Source organism: Monodon monoceros, unplaced genomic scaffold (assembly GCF_005190385.1).
Source record: "Monodon monoceros isolate NGI ecotype Baffin Bay Population unplaced genomic scaffold, NGI_Narwhal_1 Super_Scaffold_14, whole genome shotgun sequence".
NCBI lineage: Eukaryota > Metazoa > Chordata > Mammalia > Artiodactyla > Monodontidae > Monodon > Monodon monoceros.
Window position 1 is genome coordinate 51660163 of NW_021703770.1, and position 18124 is coordinate 51678286.

At 34.7% G+C, this 18124-nt stretch overlaps 1 protein-coding gene across 1 annotated transcript in view; it reads left to right on the forward strand.

Annotated features, from left to right (window-relative positions):
• The window catches only part of SNX16 (sorting nexin 16), a 35273-nt gene that overhangs the window by 15971 nt on the left and 1178 nt on the right, over window positions 1-18124 (forward strand). The window contains exons 5-7 of the mRNA XM_029222463.1: window positions 12802-12871; window positions 16812-16948; window positions 17471-17590. Coding sequence (XP_029078296.1) covers window positions 12802-12871; window positions 16812-16948; window positions 17471-17590 — 327 coding nt within the window. The remainder of the gene's footprint in view (window positions 1-12801; window positions 12872-16811; window positions 16949-17470; window positions 17591-18124) is intronic.

Consider the following 18124-nt stretch of genomic DNA (forward strand, 5'->3'; position numbering starts at 1 on the left):
AAAAATATGAAAATTGTGAAGTCAGGTTAATTTATACAGAGGGTAAAGTGAGAATACCAGAAATCATTAAAAAGGGAAAGAAAGGACCTATATGGGGTTTTTGTATCTGAATATATTTACAAGAAAATTGCTATATGATTTAATATCACCTGGGTATTTAATTTTGGAACTGACATTATCAGATAAATTAGAACCATTTTGAGAAAAATTACAGAGCATTTATAATGAAGCAATAGCATATTCTATGGACACCTGTGTCTGTAACTATCTTTAGCAATTTTTCACATAAGAATGGAAAACAAATAAGAAAACTGCCCTTACTTTTTTCACCCTTTTTTCTTAGTCTTTTTTTTATGTGTATCCCCTTATATTACACATGTACTATGCATATACATCTTGCTTTTTTTTGAATTTTATTTTATTTTTTTATACAGCAGGTTCTTATTAGTTACCCATTTTATACCTATTAGTGTATACATGTCAATCTCAATCTCCCAATTCATCCCACCACCACCACCTGCCCCCCGCCACTTTCCCCCCTTGGTGTCCCTACATTTGTTCTCTACATCTGTGTCTATTTCTGCCTTGCAAACCAGTTCATCGGTACCATTTTTCCAGGTTCCACATATATACATTAATATACGATATTTGTTTTTCTCTTTCTGACTTATTTCACTCTGTATGACAGTCTCTGGGTCCATCCACATCTCTACAAATGACCCAATTTCGTTCCTTTTTATGGCTGAATAATATTCCATTGTATATATGTACCACATCTTCTTTAACCATTCATCTGTCAATGGGCATTTAGATTGCTTCCATGTCCTGGCTATTGTAAATAGTGCTGCAATGAATATTGGGGTGCATGTGTCTTTTTGAATTATGGTTTTCTCTGGGTATATGCCCAGTAGTGGGATTGCTGGGTCATATGGTAATTCTTTTTAGATTTTTAAGGAACTTCCATACTCTTCTCCATAGTGTCTGTATCAGTTTACATTCCCACCAACAGTGCAGGAGGGTTCCCTTTTCTCCACACCCTCTCCAGCTTTTGTTTTTTTGTAGATATTCTGATGATGCCCATTCTAACTGGTGTGAGATGATACCTCATTGTAGTTTTGTTTTGCATTTCTCTAATAATTAGTGATGTTGAGCAGCTTTTCGTGTGCCTCTTGGCCATCTGTATGTTTTATTTGGAGAAATGTCTATTTAGGTCTGCCCATTTTTGGATTGGGTTGTTTGTTTTTTTTTAATATTGAGCTGCATGAGCTGTTTATATATTTTGAAGATTAATCCTTTGTCCGTTGATTCGTTTGTAAATATTTTCTCCCATTCTGTGGGTTGTCTTTTCGTCTTGTCTATAGTTTCCTTTGCTGTGCAAAAGCTTTTAAGTTTCATTAGATCCCATTTGTTTGTTTTTATTTCCATTACTCTAGGAAGTGGATCAAGAAGGATCTTGCTGTGATTTATGTCCAAGTGTGTTCTTTCTATGTTTTCCTCTAAGAGTTTTATAGTGTCCGGTCTTACATTTAGGTCTCTAATCCATTTCGAGTTTATATTTGTGTATGGTGTTAGGGAGTGTTCTAATTTCATTCTCTTACATGTAGCTGTCCAATTTTCCCAGCACCACTTTTTTTTTTTTTTTTTTTTTTTTTTTTTGTGGTACATGGGCCTCTCACTGTTGTGGCCTCTCCCGTTGCAGAGCACAGACTCCGGACATGGAGGCTCCGTGGCCATGGCTCACAGGCCCAGCCACTCCACGGCATGTGGGATCTTCGCGGACCGGGGCACAAACCCACGTCCCTTGCATCGGCAGGCAGACTCTCAAACACTGTGCCACCAGGGAAGCCCCCAGCACCACTTTTGGAAGAGAGTGTCTTTTCTCCATTGTATATCCTTGCCTCCTTTGTCATAGATTAGTTGATCATAGGTGCATGGGTTTATCTCTGGGCTTTCTGTCCTGTTCCATTGATCTATATTTCTGTTTTTGTGCCAGTACCATATTGTCTTGATTACTGTAGCTTTGTAATATAGTCTGAAGTCAGGAAGTCTGATTCCTCCAGCTCCATTTTTTTCCCTCAAGACTGCTTTGGCTGTTTGGGGTCTTTTGTGTCTCCATACAAATTTTAAGATTTTTTGTTCTAGTTCTGTAAAAAATGCCATTGGTAATTTGATAGGGATTGCATTGAGTCTGTAGATTGCTTTGGGTAGTATAGTCATTTTCACAATATTGATTCTTCCAATCCAAGAACATGGTATATCTCTCCATCTGTTTGTATCATCTTTAATTTCTTTCAGCAGTGTCTTATAATTTTCTGCATACAGAAAATTGTCTTTTGTCTCCCTAGGTAGGTTTATTCTTAGGTATTTTATTCTTTTTGTTGCAATGGTAAATGGGAGTGTTTCCATAATTTCTTTCAGATTTTTCATCATTAGTGTTTAGAAATGCAAGAGATTCCTGTACATTAATTTTGTATCCTGCAACTTTACCAGATTCATCGATTAGCTCTAGTAGTTTTCTGGTAGCATCTTTAGGATTCTCTATGTATAGTATCATGTCATCTGCAAACAGTGACAGTTTTACTTCTTCTTTTCCAATTTGCTTTTACATCTTGCTTCTTAATGTGTGCTAAGCTCAGTGACTGCTTAAGATCTCTGCCCATCCCCCCTCACTTTCTCTAATAAAGGAACTATAAGCCAGACCCCTTTCTCATCTCCAGATTCACATCTGCAGTTGCCTCCTTGACATCTCCTTCAGACAAACCTCAAACCTAGGAAAGACTTCAATGTTTACTCTCTGACTTTTCCCCCAATATTCAGCATCATCCTCTACCTAAAACCCACAAGTCATCTGGACACATCCCTGCCTTTATACTTTAAACACTACTCGAATCTGTCTACTTTTCTCCATTCCTGCCATTGCCACCTAGTCTAGCAGTTTTCTCTCACTTAATTACTCCTTTCCCATCACTCATCTTCCTCATCCACTCTTATTTCTATAGCCCATTGGAGCCACAGTGATCTTTTGTAATGCAGTTTAAGTCATCCTTTCTGGTCCCTGACCACCTGCTTGTCTTTCCAACTTCATGTTTTGTTATTCCTCCCTGCCTCCATTCTCTGTACATCAGCCGTCTTGGTCTTGTAATTTTTCGAAGTCGCCTGCTCCTTTGTCCCCTAGGACCTTTCAATATGCTATTCCCTAGGAAGGCAACATTTCACACTACTACCCTTGCTCCCCCAGCCCTGGCCTAAAAGTCACATTTCAACACAGACTTTTAGGTAACTGGCTCTCTGGACCAACCCCTCACCTACCACCACCACCAAAAACTAGGTCAGGTCTTTCTCAAAGTATCTTCTCTACTGGTTCTGAAAGTCAGCTCCTAATGCCCTAAGACACCCATTGCATGTAATGAATTAACTTCTCATTACATACTTCTAGGATGCTACTAGCTATGTACCAGTCTTAAGAGAATGAGAAAATAGTCACTCACATCATTGTCAGCAGGGTTTAATCCTGTCGTGGAATTCCCAGCTGAGAAAGGCTGCTTGGTACTTTACTTTCACAACATCTCAGTTTGTAACTATTTCTGTGATTATTTGATTGTGTTCTCCTACCAGGCTGTAAGGTGCATACATAGTAGTAGGTCATGTGGCTGGTTTACCCACCATTCAGTGTGCAGTGCTTAGGACAATGCAACACAGAGTCCATGCTCGATAAGTACTTGTTGAATGAATGGCAGAACTGTTGATATTTGCTGTTGTACTATTTATAAGAAAAAGAGACTGAAACAAATATGACAAAACTTAGCAACTGTGTGTTCCAGCCTAGGTGGTGGGAAGATGGATGCTTTTCTATAATTTTTTACATTTCTCCAAAGAAAAAAAAAGGTTAGTGTTAATTCAGATACACAAAGCAGGGATAGAAACCAACAAAGTCTAAAATCATAGAGAAAGCCTTTGAAGAAAATATATTTTATACCATACCATAAAAGAAGACTTTCACAGCTAAGAAGTCAAAACATCATATCCCCTTTCTCTTATTCCTTATTCAGTAAACCTTTATGTCTCTGTATTGCAAATATGGTAAATTAAAATCAAATTTATTCTATAAATGACTGTACTCTTTCTATTTAATGAAATATTAAATAGTATGAACCACGTTGATGAACTCATCTTGTGATTTCTTGATTTTTTTAAACATTAAAAGTGTATCTTAGTTGAGATGTATCTTTTTTTTTTTAATTATTGTTAATAGATCTGTATCTGTATGGTAAACATTCAAGATCCTGTTTCTAAAACTGCAGTCCTTAGAACAGTGATAATCATGTTCAATTTATAGATAGGTGTTTCAGGGACAGAAAGATTTCTTGGTCAAGTAAGTTGGGGAAAGGTTTCATTTGACATTCCTAGAATATTAAAGGTTCTAAAAAGTGTTGCACGAAAACCTCTACTGTGCCTCACATTTACTTGCTTACTTATTTTTGTCATATATCTCAGACATTTAAGGAATACAAGTAAGGTAACTTAAAGAGAACTCTAAATAAGGTTTGTATACCTTGTTTGTTCTAGGGTACTATATTTTTTGCGAGTGATGAGTAGCATTTTTTATTTCACAGTTTAAGCAGTTTCTTAATAAATTACTGTTTAAAACATGACTTGGCAGAGGGAAAAGTTATTAATCTGTATCCTAAGCATTTGCCCTTTGTCATACTAAGAAGGGTAAAAAGGAAGCTGAGGATATACTTACTGAACTTAATTCATGTGAAGAAATTAAGCTTCTGTTTGAACAAAATAATGGAGTTTATGAAGTCCTACTTGGCATGATACAGATTATAAAAGTAAAAGGAATTCAGAGAAGGGGAAGATCAGTCCTGTTTGCAGTGAATCAAGCAATACTGAAATAGGGAGTGGGGTTTGAGAACCTTGAACAATAGATTAAGATTATGGCTGGGAGGACAAATAATTAGAAAATATCCAGAAAGCCTGAGGTTGTCAAACAGCCATTTATGAATTCTTATAAGGGAGGAAAGGATAAAGACAAAATCCCAATACTTCTTTATAAAAACATGAAACTACATATTTAAGAATCACTACTTAAAATATCAGTGAGTTTACCTTACCTATTGGTATACCTGTTAGCATCCTGTTATAGTTGGAATGGCAGCATAGAAAATTACTATATATGGCCAAGTAATTATCTGATATTAATTCTTTATACAGTTCTTTCACTTTCCGTTTTGATTCCTTAGCACCTCATGACACAGCTATTTGTTAACCTTCATGTGGGCTAAGAGCTTGACAGTACACAACTGGCAGCTCTTAATATTACAACTTCTCTAACTATAACAAAACAGAAGTGAAATAAGAACTGAAGGGATGTTAAGAATTGTTAGTTTAAATGTTTTAAGAGGATGTTATTTTCAGATGCATTTGGAGAATACAAAGTAAGAAAACAGATAAAAATGTTAATATTTTTATGATAAAGGATTTATTATTGGTTTTTGTTTGTTCGATAAATGTTTATTTAGGTCTTACTATATATAAGGTATATATATATAATGCACAAAGGTGCATTACTTACTATGTATAATGCACAAAGGTGCATTAGATGCTAATCCTTTATTCAAGAAAACTGAATAGGAAGAATACACACCCAAAAGAACTATAATGGATAGAGCTTGATGTCTTTCAGAAGAGGAAGAGAGGGAACTTTTGACTGGGAGAATTAGAGGAGGCTTCCTAGAGGGTGATATTTGAGCTGAATTTTAAAGAATGAATGCTATTTGAACCGACAAAGAGAAAGTAAAGAAGGACTTTCCAAATGAGAGGGAATATTATATGAAAATGCAGAAGCAAGCAGGCCAAGTCCTATACCCGAAACAGCATGTAACTCAGCTTGTCAAGGTGAAGCATGTGTAAAGATGGATAGAGGGGGATGTTCTCATATTGCATAATCTGTTATAGTTAAAATTTAGCTATTTATTGTTTTATTCTGGTTTGTGCTACTTTGAAATAATTACATCATTTAATCAGCACACCAAATATCTTACTATTCTCTGTTTTCAGAATTACTACGCATATATCCTGATTTACCACATTTTTCTTCTTAATTCTTTAAAATACAAGGGTTAAAATTACATATTTTTCCTTATATTACCCATGCCAAAATTCAGTGTTTTAAATTGTACATATGTTAAAAGAAAAAAAGTGCAGATAGATCTGGATTAACAAGCAATTCATGGTTTAAAAAATATATATTGTAGTATATAGTATCCAAACATTTACATGAGGAAACAATTCAAAGAAATGAGAATTTACCCTTTGGAAAAAAAATGTACTTGGAAGGACATGATAACCACCTTCACGTCTTTGAAAGATTGTGATGGGGAAAAGAATCAAATGATATTTAGCTTTAAAGCGGTGCTTCTCCAGCTATAGTGTGCGTCTTGTTCAAATGCACGTCCTGAATTAGCAAGGTCTGGAGTGGAGATTCTGCATTTCTAACAGGTTTCTAGGTGATGCTGATGCTGCCGGCCTAGGGACCTCATTTTTAATAGCAAGACTAACGTGTAGAACTAGGAATAAGTGAACAATTAGAGGAAGCCCCCATCAGCTCAGAGAAAAAAGAGCTACATGTCATTTCAAGCTGTCTGGTATAAAAATGTTCTGCCTTTTGAGAAAGTGAGTTTACCTTAAGCATCAATATTTGAAGAGACTAGGCTAGATAACTATCAGTGGTATTAAAGAGGGAATTATTTACATGGGATATATTGGATTAGATGACTTCTTAGGTCTCTTCTAGTTGTAAAATTCAATAAATCTATAATTTTTGAACAAGAATATGTAAAGAAGCTATTTTTTATACATTTTCACATCTTCTCACAGGAAATTTTATTAATGTGTAAGTTGTTTTTATATATGAAGATACTGTCAAGAGAGGTTGAGTTAGTAGTTTTATAAAAGAATTCAATTATATATGCAATAGTTTATATAATGACAGCTCATGAGAATGAACACATTATTGCTAAGGTTGGTTGGATGATTTTTACCACAAAATATTAGTTTGGTGGACCTTCAGTTATGGACATTTTTTTTAATGTAATAAAGCTAAATATTTTGTATTCAGATACCCGTAAACTCTTAACTAATTAAATTAGGTCTCAAAGACCTTATGCAAAATTCAGTTTTCTGGGCTTAGTAGTGAAATAATTTTAGGCAATTACTTAACTGATTTTTTTAAACGTATGCATTTATTTTTTATATATTTATTTATTTTATTTACTTTTGGCTTTGTTGCTGCATGCGGGCTTTCTCTAGCTGCGGTGAGCAGAGGCTACTATTCATTGCGGCGCACGGGCTTCTCATTGCTGTGGCTTGTCTTGTTGTGGAGCACAGGCTCTAAGTGCCCCGACTTCAGTAGTTGTGGCTTGCAGGTCTAGAGCGCAGGCTCAGTAGTTGTGGTGCATGGGCTTAGTTGCTCCGTGGCATGTGGGATCTTCCCGGATCAGGTCTCGAGCCCGTGTCCCCTGCATTGGCAGGCGGATTCTTAACCACTGCGCCACCAGGGAAGCCCTACTTAACTGATTTTAATTAGTGTTTCCAATTAGAAAATGAAGTAATTGGACTAAATGTTCTCTAAAAATCCGCTTTCAGCTCTAAGTTTCTTATATGCTATTCCTTTCGTTGTGCTTCTTTATAAATCTTGAAGGCATACCATCAGAAACAGCCAGATTCTAACCTTCTTTTAACTCTTAAGACTTTTGGTCTTACATGTTGCTGTCCTAAGCTTACTCCCTTGTCAAAGTAGGCATATCTATTAAAAACTAAATTCCATCTCAGATTTGAGAGTTGTGCTGTATTATTTATCTACAACAGTGGATAGAAACTTGTTCTGATGCTCTTAATAGTTTCATTAATTTTTTAAGAGCAATTAGCATAGCTCTTACAAATAAATTTATTATTTTTTGAATACTTATTCTGTGCTATGCTAATTTATTCAGATTCTGTGCAGCCCTGGAACTTGTCATCTACTTTTTGTTGAAGCAGACTGCTTGGTAAACAGAAAATACTAATAATACAGTGTAGTAAGTCCTATGAAAGGGATCTCTTCAAGGTGGTGTAGTAATGCATATAAGAGTACTGAACCGAGTAGAGTGTAGGGGAGGGGGATTTAGTCAGAGAAGATTCTGTGAGGAGATAATAGATGAGCTAAGTCATGAATGTGAAGTCTGAGTTAGCCAGCTGAAGGTGGGAAGGATGGGCCAGGATGATAGCAGCAAGCATGAAACAACATGATAGGCATGAGGAAGCACTATTGCTGAAGTGTCAAATAAGAAAGGCAGTAAAAGCTTGAATGTACACAGGTGCTTTATGCCAACGCCAAGACCTTGGCTTTGTTCCCTCTTGTTAGAGGAGGCATAGATGGGTTTTAAGCTGAGATGGACATAAAACATTTGCTTTTGAAGTATTTTTGTATTAGAAGGAATAAAACTGAATGTAGGGACACAAGTGGACTAAAAGTAACTAGGTGAGAGATAATCAAGATATAAACTAGGCCCACAGCCTTGCCTGCATATCCAGCACAGGAGGGTAAATGTGAGCCCTTCAGCTTCACACCCAGCAGCCCATCTCCCTCACCATGACCCTCACTGTCACCAACCTTGATCCCTGAGTCCCTATCCTCGGGGTTGTATTTAATGTCATATTTTTGTTATTTTCTTTTTACTGGTAGAGAATACTGAAGAGAAATAGTAACTGATAAAACATTTCTATCTGAAATCCCTCAATTAATATTTTCATGCAGTGACTTTTTGTGCTTAATTTGATTTTGACAGAAGTATCTAGTATTTTTAGTACTTTTTTTACTTAGTTCTTTATAGACCTTTTAATGAATTGTAGGCATTAGTTTTAGCTTTTTTTAATATAAATTTTGAGATAAAGAGCTCATTTAGCTATTAAATTACTGGTCTTTTAAAAAAAATTGTGGAATGTAAACAAATACATACCCATGAAAGAAAAAAAGGAAGGTATATTATGAAATAAAAGGTGAAGATTCACTGGATGAAATAGTTTTTTAAGAAGTTTGAAAATTACAGTAAAACTCTTTTAAAGGAGACTTTTTCAAGAGACTCAAAGGAAGAGTTTAAGCTATAGGGCAAATTTGCTCTGATGAAAACAATGCTGAAGGGTACCATCTCTGGTTTCCTTATATTCAGACAAGTTAAGTCAACTGATCACAATTTTAAAATAGAGATTTCCCAACCACACTAAGAAGTTACTCTACGTGATAAACAGAAAGATAGTCTTTCCATACCTTTCAATTCCAGATTGTTGGATTTTCTCTTAGATAGGTTTCTCTCCTAATTCTGATGTTTTTCTTACCTTCATTATCATGGTCAAATGGAAACAAAAGTATTAAAGATCAAATACAGAAGAGAGATTGGGGGTTGTATTGAACCTATCAGTGAACAAGTAAATAAATAATAATTTTTTAAATTGACTTCTATTTAATCCATAGACCATTTAATAATATAGACTTTTTGGTACTTTATTTGAATTTACTTGATTTGTTTATAAATTATACATTGATAATATATAAGAAATCACTGAGCAGAGCCATGGCACACATAGGCAGTCAAATATTTATCAAATCTAAATAAAGTTCTCTAGTCAGTGATTCGCAAGAAGGGGTAATGGCTTCCTTTTCTACGGGGGGAGAAAAGGTACCTGAATTTTTGAGAAAGAAATTCTTTTCTCAAACACTACCATCTGCCAGACATTCTTGTGTGTCCCTTTCCTTGGATGGGAAAAGAGCTTAAGAGTATTAACTTTCTTCCTCCATCAACTGAGTCCTATTGAAACAGAAGAAATGTATTGAACCCCTGAAAAAAGTGTTTTGTCAACCACAGTTGTAGTGCCAGTTTTAAATTTCACTCTTATGCTACAGATTAAACAAAATAGGGCATGGAATATAACCTTGGAACTGTAGTGAAAAAAAATTTAGAGAATCCATTGGATTTCGTTTGCGTAGAACTCTAGTGAGCCATAAATCATAAAGATTTTTAGGGAGGGAGAACGAAGTGGAATAACTACTCTAAAAAAAATTTCCTACAACTAGGTACATTGTCAACATCACTGTGGATCTTGGGCTGAATTTCTGCTTTAAATCAAAGGTATAAAAAGAAATACAGGGCTTCCCTGGTGGCGCAGTGGTTGGGAGTCCGCCTGCCGATGCGGGGGACGTGGGTTCGTGCCCCGGTCCGGGAGGATCCCGCGTGCCGCGGAGCGGCTGGGCCTGTGGGCCATGGCCACCGGGCCTGCGCGTCCGGAGCCTGTGTTCCGCAGCGGGAGAGGCCACAGCGGTGAGAGGCCCGCGTACTGCAAAAAAAAAAAAAAAAAAAAGAAATACATATATCCCTTTACCCCCTTTTTCTTTCCTAGCAGCAGCATTCCAATAATTAGAGTAATAGTGAACATAAAAATGTTACTAAAGAATGAGGAAATCTGAGTATAAACTTATAAGAAATAATGTCACACATTAAGTTGTCATACACTGAAAGTATTAAAAAAAATCTTCCATAAACTTCTTAGCACTTTCCTTTTCATCCTTAAAGACTGTTCTCTCAGCGTTTCATCCAAACTTTTTTTTTTTTTTTTTTGCCGTACGCGGGCATCTCACTGCCCGGCAGGCGGACTCTCAACCACTGCACCACCAGGGAAGCCCCCATCCAAACTTTTGACCTGGCAATCCCAAGATCAGTTTATTTCTTGTGCCTCATTCTCCCTAATAGTTGGTTTTCTGATATACATAGTGGGTGGATAGAAAGTATAATATCTAAACCAAAAGAACGTGTGGTGGTCCTGTTCTTCTCTATACTATTAGACCAACTGCAGTATTCTAGAGACTTTGATTAAAGAAAGATACAGAGAAATTGAGTGTGGTCAGAAGTGATCAGCAAGGGGAAGGAATCCAAATGAACCAAAACATAAGAGAAAAGAGTTTAAATGTAGGAAAAGGGCACATATTTATACTGAGAAGACAGATTTAAGGTCTAGCTCTACCACTTGCATTAATGACCTTGGGTGGGTCATTTTACCTCTCTGAACTTTATTATCACTTGTACAATGGAGGTATAATGCCTATCCTCACCTCACATGATTGTTGTAGAAATTGAATAAAGTAGGGTATGTGAAAACCCTGTGTGTGTAATGTACTTTGAAAATGTTAGAAATGGTAACCATGTGAAGTGATAGATATGTTAAGTAGTTTGATTGTACTTCATATTTCATAATGTATGTATATATCGAGTCAAGTTATATAACTTAAATATATATAATTTTTAATTGTCAATTATATTTCAGTAAAACTGGAAAAAAAATGTTGGCTCCATGAATGCAGAAGACCATATAGGCTCTAAGTACTCACTAAATTTTGTTACATGAAAAAAGAAAAGGAAATGTTAGTGTGTTAGTATTGCTTGCTAGAGGTATAAGATTAGAGTAAACATAACATTCTTGACATATTTTTAGGGTTATCATGTGAAAGAAGACTTAGACTTACCTGGAAGGGCCCCAGAAAGCCAAACTAAGACTCATGAATAGAAGCTTCAGGGAGAAAAATCCAGCTCAGTGAAGAAATAATTTTCTAGTTTTCTGTGTTATTCAAACTTAGGATGGTTTATTTTAAGAGATGGTTATAGTCCCTATTTCTGGAGGTGTTTAGACATATTCTTGGCTGAACATACAAAAGGGATAATATAAGCAGCATACTATGGATAGTTCAACTAGATCACATTTACGATCCCTTCCATCTCTGTTATTTCATGATTATGAATACTCAAGTTTTATCTGTTTCCCTGAGTGTATGTTTTTTTATTATCTATATTATCAAGATTTTATAATCCAGAAACTTGCTCTTTTTTCTATTTTTGGGATCTTCTGGATTACTTTCTTAACACCACTTCTCTATTTCATTTTTTTCCTTTGGAATGATTTTACTAAAGATCCCATTTATCTCTTTATCACTACCCCCTTCATCATCATCCTTTAAGTCTCCACATTTTTGTTTTAACATACATATAGAGCTGTCCCTCAATCCAAGATTACTTTTTAGAAAGAAGAGTATTTTGTAACAAGGAAGTTCAGGTTTCTACCTTCTTAACCTGTTTCTGGTAATTGAAAAGTATAAGTATAACAATATCATATTATTTCATTATTTTGAACTTTATGGTAATTCAGAAATGGGACGATCAGAATTCTTTCTCTTGAGTTCTCTAGGGAAAACATTTAAGTAAATTAATATAATAAACATGATTGCAAGAAAAATCTTTAACTTGTTTCATAGTAAATACTTTAGTTACTTTAGAATCATCTCCTGAAGAAGAAACGAAGTATAAATTAGAAATTGTGTTTCTTCATAAAAAGATAATGACATTTTTAGACTAGTTCAAGTTCATATTTCTTTGAAAATAATACTGTCTTTTCACCATTTACGTTGGTTTCCCGTACCATTTCTGATTTATGTTTTATGTCGTGTAGTTTTTATGTAACATAAATTCACAATCTTTGTATGTTCATAAGATCATAGAAATAACCTAAAATCTTTGTATCTTCTATAGATTTTATATTTGTATTTTGTTACTTGTGTGAAAACACATACGCCATCTTGCTTATTTTCATTTATCAGCAGAACCAACTTGCTTAAAACACTATAGCTAACTTCAGAGTAACTTTTGCTTTCTGCTATCTTGCTCTCTTTTGTAAACTTATTTGTATCCCAGCTAATTTTTTTTTTTCCTTTGAAAGCCTTGCAGTGAGAGAATTTCTTTGTCTGGATGATCCACCAGGTCCATTTGATAGCCTAGAAGAAAGCAGGGTAAGTGCTGTATTATATATCACATGAAAGAGGAACAAATAATACCGTACAATAACTACATTGTTTCTTGAATGGAACAGCAAACAGCAAACAGCAAAGTTATAATTTCGGACCATGGTAGTTTTGCACAGAAAGCTTTTAATGTTTGAGTCAAAGCTTTCTTTCATTGAAATACATGAACATAATTCAGTGAAAAAATAAAAATTCGTACATGTCCTATAGTCTATGAAGCCCTAAAATTAAATTCTACATTTATTCTCTTTATTTATACCATTTCAGAAAAAAGATTACTTGGAAATTTATTTTACATTTAAAAGTAACATTTGCATGCTGAGTTTTCTTCCATCTAAGTATCAAAGTAAAGAACCTACAGTTAAAACCAAATTAAAAAACTAATCTTCAGAAGTAGAAGTTATTGTCTTGTTATCAATTCAGCTCAAGCTTAACGCTACTCAAATTACACTACTTGACGTGTTAAAGTAGCCTACTTCTTGAAGCAATTGGCTAGATTCACAGACAGATTTGGTAATAATAGATTAGCTAGGATTTATGCAAGTTTTTCTTCCAAATGTTTAATAGTGTTTAAATGGAACAGATTTAATTGGTAGATTTGTAATGTTTTCAGTTAAACTGAGTCAGTTCTTTGTGTTAGAGGAATGCCATAGCTTTTTTTTAAACAGCTTCATTGAAGTAAAACTTTCATCCATAAAATTTGCTATTTGCTATTCCATTGTAAATATACAATTTAATAACTTTTTAGTAAATTTGTAACGTTTTAGTAAATTTAGTAAATTTGTAGATTACTATAATCCAGTTTTAGAAAATTCCATCACCTCAAAAAAAATTCTACAAGCAATTTTGCAGCCATTCCACACTCCCAGCCCCAGACAACTACTGATCTGCTCTCAGTCTCTGCAAATGTGTCTTTTCTGGAAATTTCATATAAATAGAATCATACTGTGTGTGTGTATGTATATATGTGCATATAAGTGTATATGTGTGCCTATATATATATAATCTCATATATACAATATGCATAATATTGTATATGCATAATATATACAATATGCAATAGTATACAGTATATATAATCTTTGCATCTAGTTTCGTTCACTTAACATAATGTTTTTGAGCATCATCCATGTTATAGTCTCTCTCAGTATTTCATTACTTTTATTATTGAATGGTTTTCTGTTGTGCACATATACCACATTTTGTTTATCCAGTCACCAGCTGAGGGATATTTGGATTGTTTCCAGTTTTGTGTTATTATGAATAATGCTATGAACAATTTCAGAGAAGGCTTTTTGTGGACATATCTTTTCATCTCTCTTGGGTTGATCCCTAAGAGTAGAATGTTCAGTTATACGGTAAATTATGTTTAACTTTTTTAAGAGACTTACAAAGAGTTTTCCCAAGTGGCTATGCCATTTTACATTCCCACGAGTAGTGTATGAGAGTTCCAGTTTCTCCATGTCTTCACAAACATTTGATATTATCTGTCTGTTGGATTATGGCCATTCTTGTAGGTGTGAAATGGTATTTCATTATAGTTTTAATTTGTATATCCGTAATGATTTTTATGTTAATCACTTTTTCATGTGTTTTTTTGCCATTTGTATGTTTTCTTTGATGAATTGTCTGTTTGAGCCTTTGGCTTATTTTTTTAGTTGGGTTGTTTGTCTTATTGATTTGTAAGAATTCATTATTTTGAATACAGGTCCTTTATCAAATATATGATTTGCAAATATTTTCTCATAGTCTGTATGTGTCTTTTTACCTTCTTAATGGTATCTTTTGAAGTGCTAATGTTTTTAATTATAATGAAGGTCATTTTATCACATCCTTTATGGCTTATGCTTTTGGTATTGTATCATAAGAACTCTTTGCCTAACACAGGGCCACCAGGATTTTCTCCTATTTTTTTTTCTAGAAGTTTTATAGTTTTAACTCTTACATCCATACTGAGCTAATTTTGTATAAGGTGTGAAGTGAGGACCTTAAGTTTCTATAAATATTAAAATGTGTCAGTACCCTGTGTTGAATTGTATTGGCACCTTTATCAAAAATCAAATGAACATGAAAGGAAGGGTTTGCTTCTGCACTCTTCTCTTTCACTGATCACATTACCTAGCCTTATACTGCACAGTAGAAATGAGTATAGAGAGTAGATGAGTATAGCGAGATGTTGATGAGGCAGTGGGGGAGGAGGAGAAGGGGAAGGTGGAAAAGACTGGGTTACCTGGGGCATAGAAAGTAGCGAAATGCAGTGATCTAAGATGTTTGCCTGGTGGCTTTGATGATGAGGTGGTAGTGCAGATGTACCGTTGGGAGTGCATTTTGACTTACCATTGGTACATACAATTGAAGGGGACCAATAGGCATGTGAATGATATCTATGTACTCAGGAAAGGTCTGGGCTGGAGATGAACAGAAACAAAAATTGGAAGTCGATAGCAAATAGTATAGGTTATAGTTGAAGTGATAACAGTAATTGCCCAAGGATGAAATATAGAGCAAGAGAATATATAATCAAGGACAAAACTCTGATGAATGCCCACATGCAAAGAACAAGTAGAAATCTAAGAAGTAACTGTAAAATTAGGGGAACCAGGAAGTTTCACAGAGCACAATAAAAGAGGATTCCATTAATTTTTTTCTTTTTTTACTTTTTAAGTCAGTAGTGACATGCTATGAAGTTGAGAAAAACAGTACTTTGGATTTGACAGTTAGAAGTCATTGTTAGCATTAGTAGAGAAAAGCGAGTAAAACTCCTAATGATTTTAGCCATGAATGGGGAAGCTAAATTTGGATGATAAAAACTTTTTTCCTGGAAATCTTTTTTATTTTGAAAAGAACAAGATGAGTTAGTAGCTAGAGAGACTCCTATCAAGGGACCGGTGGATATGACTTTGTTTTTATGTGGAGAGATTTTTAGGGTTTGCTTAATCAATTTCAGTCAACTTGATTAAATAAATCTAAGGGCCAAAAGAGAGGGAAAGGTTGAAAATTTAAGAGAGAGTGTATGGGATAGGGCGGGCTTCCAAAGGAGATTGGGCTTAACTTGAAGAGGCACATATTCTTGAGGACAAGAATGGAATGCAAATGTAGTTAGGATTCTGGGAGAGTAACTTTTTTTTTTTCTGCTGGGCTTGGGCTCACCAGTAGTAACATATTGTAGGGGATTTGCCAGGGGTGAAGGTTTAACGTAGTCACAAAGGAGACAGGGAATGATAGATAATGATAGATAACTAGGAACAATTAAAAGCAACACTGAAAGCCTCATCAAGGTAAGTGACCCAGATTTTTTTCATGACATCATTCTTCATGGCAGTATGATTTTGTTTTAATCTATTTCAATAGTGTTTAGCTTCCTGGGTATAAAGGATAGAATGTCTTTGAGTGAATATAGTAAAAGGAGAAGCAAGGGAAAATAATATTGAAGGCACTATGAAGGAAATCGTTATTATAGGATGTGTCTTCTGAGCTAATACAAATGGAATCAATAGCCACAGTTTTCTTTTTTTTATTTTTTTTTTCTTTAAAGTATAATCATCTAGGACTGGGCAAAAACAGGCTAAGGAGAATAGAAGCTAAAACAGTGATTATTAGTAATTTTTTTCCCAGTTATACACTAGAGAGATATCACATATTCATTTCAGGCACCCTAGCTTACTACTTAATAATTCTCAAGAAAAGGGACTTGTATTTATTTATAAGTTCCCCAGTACTTATTTATAAGTTCCCCAGTAGGTACTAAGGTAGCAGAGACCTAAAAAGATGAGGGTGGAGAACAAATCATCTGGTTTGTATACACATTATTTTGGTTACCTATGTTCTTTGACTCTTCAGTTATGCCCTTGAGAAAGGTACTGCATAAGTAATTAATGTTACTCTCTTTCTGCATGTGTTTTTTATTTGCTGTTTGTTTGTTTTTAAGGCTTTCTGTGAAACTTTAGAAGAGACAAACTACCGTTTTCAAAAAGAACTACTTGAAAAACAAAAAGAGTTGGAATCACTGAAGAAACTGCTCTGTGAGAAGCAACTTCTTATAGACACCCTAGAAAACAGAATCAGGTATGTTGTGATGCTTGCATTGTCAGTCTAATTCAGCTCGATACTCTGGGCTAAATGCCCTTTGTACGTTACAATTTAGGAAATTTCTGACTCCAGAAGTCTTAGACTCATGGTGTACATCCTTGTAGTTTGGGAAAATTGTCTGTTGTTTGCTTATTTATTTAGAAGCCTGAAAATTTGAAGGACAGGAAATATCAGGAAAATAAAGCTCTAGTTGTTCACCAAGACAAACATTATTTTAACCTATTTAAATAGTATCTTTGTTTCTAGGCATTTATGCCAACTTTTCACACATGAAAGTTCTAGTTTGCCTTCTTGTCAGCATATATCGAATTGATGTTAAAATCATTTTAAATTAATCATAAGTACTGATTTCACTGTTGACACCCAGAGTCAACAGTTTATTAGGTATATGACTACACTTAGAATAGCTGAAGGCTACTAAAGCTACATGCATTCAGAACAATAAATATATACCTATTTTATTCATAGAAAATAACTTGTTGCTTTCCTTTCCTTTAGGAACTTATGTTTGGAACCTGAAGAATCACTGCTCGTGTCAGGAACAGAAGGTGGACAGATCCTAAAGGTGGAGTCCTCTGCACTTGAGGTTGATCAAGATGTCTTAGATGAAGAATCTAGGTATATAATGTTTGGTTTATTATAGCCTAATCATCTGAATAATTGGAGAGAAACAGTCATAATACTCTGTAGAGTATGTTTTTATGAACTCAGTGTTATTATATCATGAATCTGATGAGCAAACAGAGGAAGACTATAGATATTCTAGGCTGTCCCTAAAAATGAATCTTTGTCATCCAGCCTATAAATTTCATTACTTATTTTGAAGATACGTCTGAATTAACTGGGCTGACTCAGTTAATTCATTAATTTTGTAATCTTGACAGATTACTTTAATCTCTCTCAGTGTCAGTCTTTTCCATGCAAAAAGTGGGACACTGTAATAGCAACCACCCTGTCTACCTAATAGGAATGATGGAAAGATGGTATATTTGAACACACAAAGAATTTTTATTACATATAAATCCAAGGTCACCATTAATACATTAGTGATAGTGGTTAAGCTATAATTATGAGAACAAATTTTCTGTTGGTTAAAGGTCATTACAAACTAGATTTTTATTGAAAAGTGGTAGTTCAGAGAGCTGAAAGAGT